This window comes from Cotesia glomerata, unplaced genomic scaffold (genome assembly GCF_020080835.1).
Source record: "Cotesia glomerata isolate CgM1 unplaced genomic scaffold, MPM_Cglom_v2.3 scaffold_11, whole genome shotgun sequence".
NCBI classification, from domain to species: Eukaryota; Metazoa; Arthropoda; class Insecta; order Hymenoptera; family Braconidae; genus Cotesia; species Cotesia glomerata.
In genome coordinates, this window is record NW_025401443.1 from 1,191,109 (window position 1) to 1,197,922 (window position 6,814).

The following is a 6,814-nucleotide window of genomic DNA, read 5'->3' on the forward strand; positions in this document are numbered from 1 at the left end:
TAAAAAGGCAGTAAGAAACGCGAGAGTGAGATGCCAGAGCTACTGCCGGCTTCTCGAGCAGTAGACCGAGAGTGGGGACGGACCGACCACCGACGGCAGACGTACGTGATGCTAGGTGGATGTGTGAGATCGTGTACTAGTGTGAGTGTATCGGTAACAATGCACGTATGAATGTGAGTGAGGATATTTTTATTTTTTTTATGACAGGCACAAGATTTGACGAATTCAAAGGGAAAAACAGATTTTGCTAAATTAAATCGGCTATGACAGAATTTTGATTTTGAATTAAAATAATTGAAGTAATTTTGAATGAAAAGCTCAGTAGCGGGGCTCAGGCAGAGGCAGAGGGCAGAAGTTACTGGACTTTTTTATTTATGAGAAAAAATTTGAGTAATTTTTGATTAAAAAATTAGTAGCAAGGCACTTGGCGGCGGTGACTGAATTTTTTTTTAATTTGAAGTAGTTAAACGAATTTTTAATAAAAAAATAAGTATGGCGGGTCGATTAGAAGCACTAGGCGGCAATGGCAGAATTTGTATTATTATTTGAAATGATGACAGTAATTTTCAGACAAAAAATAAATAGCGAGGGTCAGTTGGAGGCACTGGGCGACGATGATTAAATTTTAATTTTTATTTAAATGAATTGAAATAATTATAAAATAAAAAATAAGTAGCGACGGTCAGTCAAGGGCTCTGGACGGCTATGACTGAGTTTTTAATTTTTATTTAGAATAATTGAGGCAATTTTCAATTAAAAAATCAGTAGCGAGGATCAATTAGAGGTACTGGGCGGCCAAGAATGAATTTTTATTTTTATTTATAATAATCGAAGTAATTTTTAATTAAAAAATCAGAAGTGATAGTAAGTTAGAGGAACTAGGCGGCCATGAATGACTTTTTATTTTTATTATTCAAATGAATTAAAATAATTTTAAAATAAACAATAAGAAGTGACGATCAGTCAGGGGCTATAGGCGCCTATGACTGAGTTTTTAATTTTTATTAGGAATAATTAAAGCAATTTTGAATTAAAGAATTACTAGCGAGGATCAGTTAGAGGTACTGGGCGGCCATAAATGAATTTTAATTTTTATTTAGAATAATTAAAATAATTTTTAATAAAAAAAATCAGTAGCGAGGGTTAGTTAAAAAAACTGGGCGGCTACGAATAAATTTTTATTTTCATTTAGAACGATTAAAGTAATTTTCAATTAAAAATCAGTAGTAATAGTAAGTTCAAGGCACTAAGCAGCCACGAATGAATTTTTGCTTTCATTTAAATGAATTAAAATAATTTTTAAATAAAAAATAAGGATTGACGGTCAGTCAGAGGCTCCAGGCGGCTATGACTTTTTGATTTTTATTTGGAATAATTGAGGCAATTTTGGATTAAAAAATCGCTAGCGAGGATCAGTTAGAGGGACTAGGCGGCCATAAATGAATTTTTATTTTTATTTAGAATAATTGAAATAATTTTTAATCAAAAAATCAGTAGCGAGTGTCAAGTAAAGGCTCTGGGTGGCTATAAATCGATTTTTATTTCTTTTTCAAATAATTAAAGTAATTTTCTAATTGAAAAAAAACTACCGGGAGTCAGCTAGAGGCTCTGAGTGGCTTTGACTGAATTTTGTTTTTATTTTGAATTATTAGAGTACTTTTTAATTGAAAAACAAGTAGCGAAGGTGAGTAAGAGGAACTGGGCAGCCATGACTGAATTTTTATTTTTGTTTCGAACGATTTAAGTAATTTTTCATTGAAAAATTAGTAGCGAGGATGGGTAAGATACTCCGAGCAGCTATGAATGATTTTTTTTTTATTTTGAACATTTAAGGTAATTTTTAAATGAAAAATCAATAGCAAGAGTCAGTCAGAGACCTCGGGTAGCTATAAATAAATTTTTATTATTATTTTAAATGATTGAAGTAATTTTCAATTAAAAAACAAGTAGCGAGGGGCAGTAAGAAGCACAGGGCCGCTAGAAATAAATTATTATTTTTCTCGGAATAATAAGAATATTTTTTAACTGAAGAATAAGTGGCGAGGGTCAGTTAGAGGCACTGGGCGGTCATGAATGAATTTTTAATTTTACTTTGAATGATTGAAGTAATTTTTAATAGAAAAATAAGTAGTGAGGCCCAGTAAAAAGCACTGGGCGACTATGACAAAATTTTTATTTTTATTTAGAATAATTAATGTCATTTTCAATTAAAAAATTAGTAGCGTGTCTTAAGTCGAGTCTCTGGGAGGCTTCGTATGGATTTTTATTTTTTCTTTGAATAATTAAAGTAATTTTTGATTGAAAAATAAGTAGTGAGAGTCAGTGAAAGGCACGGGGTGGCTTTAACAAAATTTTCATTTTTATTTAGAATAATTAATGTAATTTTCAATTAATAAATTAGTAGCGAGTGTTGAGTAGAGGCACTGTGTGGCTATCAATGAATTTTTATTTTCATTGTCAATAAATAAAGTCATTTTTGAATGTAAAACAAGTAGCAAGGGTTAGTAAGAGGCAATGAGCAGCTATGAAAAAATTTTTTCTCTAATTTACAATAATTAATGAACTTTTTGATTGCAAAATAAGTATTTAGGGTAAGTAAGAGGCACTGGGCAGCTATAACTGAATCCTTTTTTTTTTATTTAGAAGCGAGTAATTTAAGTATGTTTGATTATAAAATGGGTAGCGAGTGTCAAGTAGAGGCCCTGGGCAACTATGAATTAATTTTTACTATTATTTTGAAAAATTAAAGTAATTTTCAATTTAAAAACAAGAAGCTAGGGTCAGTGAGAAGCACTGGGAGACTAAAAATGCATTGTTATTTTTATTCGGAATAATAAGAATAATTTTTCATTGATGAATAAGTAGCGAGGGTCAGTTAGAGGCACTGGGCGACTATGAATGAATTTTTATTTTTATTTTGAATAAATAAAGTAATTTTTAACAGAAAAATTAGTGTTAAGTGTCAATTACAGGCACTGGGCAGCTATGACTGAATTTTTATTTGTATTTAGAATGATTAAAGAACTTATTAATTGAAAAATAAGTAGCAAGGGTAAGTAAAAGACACTGGGTGGCTATGATAAAATTTTCATTTCTAATAAAAAAAATTAAAGAACATTTTAATTGAAAAATAAGTAGCGCGGATTAGTAAGGGACACTACGCGGCTAAGATTGAATTTTCATTTTTTTTGGAATAATTCAAATAATTTTTAAAAGAAATACAAGTAGCGAGAGTCAGCATGAGGCACTGGGCAGCTATGACTGAATTTTTATTTTTATTTAGAATAATTAATGTAATTTTCAATTAGAAAATTAGTAGCAAGTGTTGTGGAGGAACTGCGTGGCTATAAATGAATTCTTATTTTTCATGTTCAATAAATCACGTCATTTTTAAATGAAAAATGAGTAGCAAGGGTCAGTAAGAGTCACTGGCCAGCTGTGACTAAATTTTTATTTTTATTTAGAATAATTTAAGTATGTTTAATTATAAAATGAGTAGCGAGTGTCAAGTAGAGGCACTGGGTGGCTATGGATGAATTTGTCATTTTTAATAAGAATAATTCAAGAACATTTTAGTTGAAAAATGAGTAGCGAGAATGAGTAAGAGACACTGGGAGGCTAGAAATGAATTTTTATTTTTATTTTGAATAATTAGAGTAATTTTTCATTAAAAAATACGTAGCGACGGTCAATTAGAGGCACAGGGCAACTATTAATGAATTTTTAATTTTATTCCGAATACTTAAAGTAATTTTTACTTGAATTACAATTAGCGAGGATCAGTAAGAGGCACTGGGCGGCTATGACTGAATTTTTATTTTTTTGGAATGATTAAAGAACTTTTTAATTGAAAAATGAGTAGCGAGAGTGACTAAGGGACACTGGGCAGCTTGGAATGAATTTTCATTTTTATTTGGAATAATTAACATAATTCATAAATGAATAGCAAGTATTGACAGTTAGTAAGAGGCACTGGGCCGCTATGCCTAAATTTTTATTTTTATTTAGAATGTTTAAGACCTTATTAATTGAAAAATAAGTAACTGACCCTCAGTACAGAGTCTTTGAATAAAAATTACTTTAATAATTGCAAATAAAAATAAAAATTCAGTCATAGCTGCCCGGTGCCTGTACTTGACACTCACCACTAATTTTCCGATGATAAATTACTTTATTTATTCCAAATAATAATAAAAATTCATTCATAGCCGCCCCGTGCCTCTAACTGACTCTCACTACTTATTCTTCAATTAAAAATTACTCTTATTATTCCACATAAAAATAAAAATACATTTCTAGCCGCCAAGTGTCCCTTACTTATCCTCACTACTAGTTTTTTAAGTAAAAATTACTCGAATCATTTTAAATAAAAAAAAAAATTCTGTAATAGCTGCCCAGTGCCTCAAATTGACCGTTGCTACTTATTTTTCATTTAAAAATTACTTTAATTCATTTTAATAAAAATAAAAATTCATTCATGGCCGCCCAGTGCCTCTAACTAACCATCGCTACTGATTTTTTAATTAGAAATTACTTTAATTATTCTAAATGAAAATAAAAGATCGTTTATAGCTACCAAGTGTTTTTAACTGACCCTTAGAATTAGGGGGGGGGGGAGGGAATATTGTAGCCGACATTGAGCCAAGCACTCAGTCCTATTGGACCATTGTACTCAGCCCTTCTAGGTTGGTTACGTTATATAGCTTGGAGATTGGCCAGGCCTGTCTGCTTCAAGAAGTGAAGCAACTGTCCCACGCCAATCTCCTGTATATCAATAGACTCTCCATCGCAGAATCCTAGTATGTCCTTTCGGGCTGTTGCCAGTTTTCTGCAATGGAGGATTAGATGTAGAGGAGTTTCCTCCTCCGATAGGCATCTGGGGCACATCGAGTGATCTGAGATGCCTAGGCGTCTCAGATGCCTGCCGGTTAGCCAGTGTCCTGTGATATACCCGACAGTTAGCCTTAGCAGCTTCTTGTCGAGCCCTATCAAGGACAAGCCTAATGTCTTGGAGGGTCCTTTAGAAAGTGCCCTCGTATGCATCATGCCTTTTGCCTCTGCCCACACTTCCTGAAACTTGTCATTAGTCCATAGGGAAGCGTGTTGCTTTATGAGACTAAAAGGCACCGCTATGCTGATTACTGGTTCAGGGTCTCTTTTACGAGCTCCCGCTTTCGCCAGCTCATTTGCTTTGTCATTTCCTGCGTTCCCGCTATGGCCCGGTACCCACAGTAGTTTGACTTTGTTATACTCTGCTAATTCATTTAGGGAGTCTATGCATTTTCGCACTAGTCTCGAGGACACTTCAGTTTGTTCTAGTGCCCTGAGCGCAGCGCAACTATCGCTGCAGATGTACACGTGCTTGTTCCTGTGGTTGAGCTTAGAAATGTGCTCTACACAGGCCCAGATCGCGTATACCTCTGTCTGGAAAACCGAAGCAGTGTCCCCTAGCCGCAGAGAGATTTCTGTTTTCGGTCCACTGCTATAAATTCCAGCTCCTGCCCCTTTGTCCGTTTTTGAGCCGTCCGTATACCAGACTAGCCCTATGGGGGACAGGATGCTCTTGTTTTCCTCGTCCCATTCCTGCCTACTTGGGATAAGGACCTTATATTGACGTCTGAAGTGGTAGCTTCGAGGGCTCATGTCTCCTCCTTGGGTTAGGAATCTGTCGAGTCCCCTGTCCCTTAGGATGGCTGCATGTCCCGTTCTAGCCCTTGTCCAGTGTCCGTTAAAGAGCAATCTCATTGCTGTTTTCATAGCAAGAGCTTCTGCAGTGATATGCGGGGGCTCCAGGTTCAGGAGCGCCTCCATTGCTAAGGTAGCTGTGGTTCTTAGAGCCCCAGTTATCCCTAGCAACGACAGTCGGTAGACTTTTAGGAATGCCTTGATGTTGATGTTCTTCTTAAGCGAAGGCCACCATACAACAGAGGCAAAGGTGAGCTGTGGAACCAAGATCGCCGTGTAAATCCACTTGATCAGTCTTGGTTTCAGGCCCCATGTTATGCCAAATATTCTTCTGCATGCCCAGAAAGTGGCAGTTGCTTTTTGGGTCTGCTTCTCGATATGGCGTCTCCATGTGAGCTTACTGTCTAGAGTTACGCCTAAATAGCGTACCTCCTTTGAGAATTTAAGCTCCATGCCAAAGATAGAGGGAGCCGTAATTTTCAGCTTCCTTCTTTTGGTGAAGAGTACCATCTCTGTTTTGTTGGGGTTAACCCTTAGAGATTTTCCTATGCACCATTTCTGTATGAGATCTAGAGCACGTTGTGTTCTCCATCTCATCTCCGTCGGGCTTGAGCCTTTAATCATCAGTGCGACGTCATCGGCGTAGCCTACAGCATATACTCCTAGGTTTTCTAGTGCCACTAGGAGCTCATTGATGACCAGGATCCACATGAGAGGGAGGTAACCCCACCTTGTGGGCAGCCCCTTCTCACACGGGCCCGGACTCTAGTGTCACTGAGTCCGGCAGTCACTATTCTTGTGCGAAGCATAAAATGAGCCCAACCGGTGATAGATTTCTCTACCCCGAAGAGCTCTGTAGCCTCGCATATTGATTCGAAGGGGGTATTGTCAAACGCCCCTTCTATGTCTATAAACACTCCCAGGACCGATTCCTTCCCTCGAAAGGCCCTTTCAATGTAGGTAACCACATCATGTAGGGCCGTTTCGACGGATCTGCCTGCCTGGTATGCGTGCTGTGTATAATGCACCGGCGTGTCGTTTAGTGCATTATCTCTTATGTGCCTATCCACCAGTCTTTCCAATGTCTTGAGGAGAAACGATGTTAGGCTAATAGGTCTGAAGGACTTGG

At 36.5% G+C, this 6,814-nt stretch overlaps 1 protein-coding gene across 1 annotated transcript; it reads right to left on the bottom strand.

The window, feature by feature from the left end:
- Nucleotides 1-4,695: 4,695 nt before the first annotated feature.
- Nucleotides 4,696-6,309, bottom strand: LOC123273598. The gene has a single exon (XM_044741037.1). The coding sequence runs from the start codon at nt 6,307-6,309 to the stop codon at nt 4,696-4,698; it is 1,614 nt and encodes a 537-aa protein (XP_044596972.1).
- Between the last annotated feature and the right edge of the window lie 505 nt (nt 6,310-6,814).

What these genes read in the sequence shown, in the direction of transcription:
- LOC123273598 (XM_044741037.1), bottom strand. Translation starts at nt 6,309, where the DNA reads ATGATTAAAGGCTCAAGCCCGACGGAGATGAGATGGAGAACACAACGT.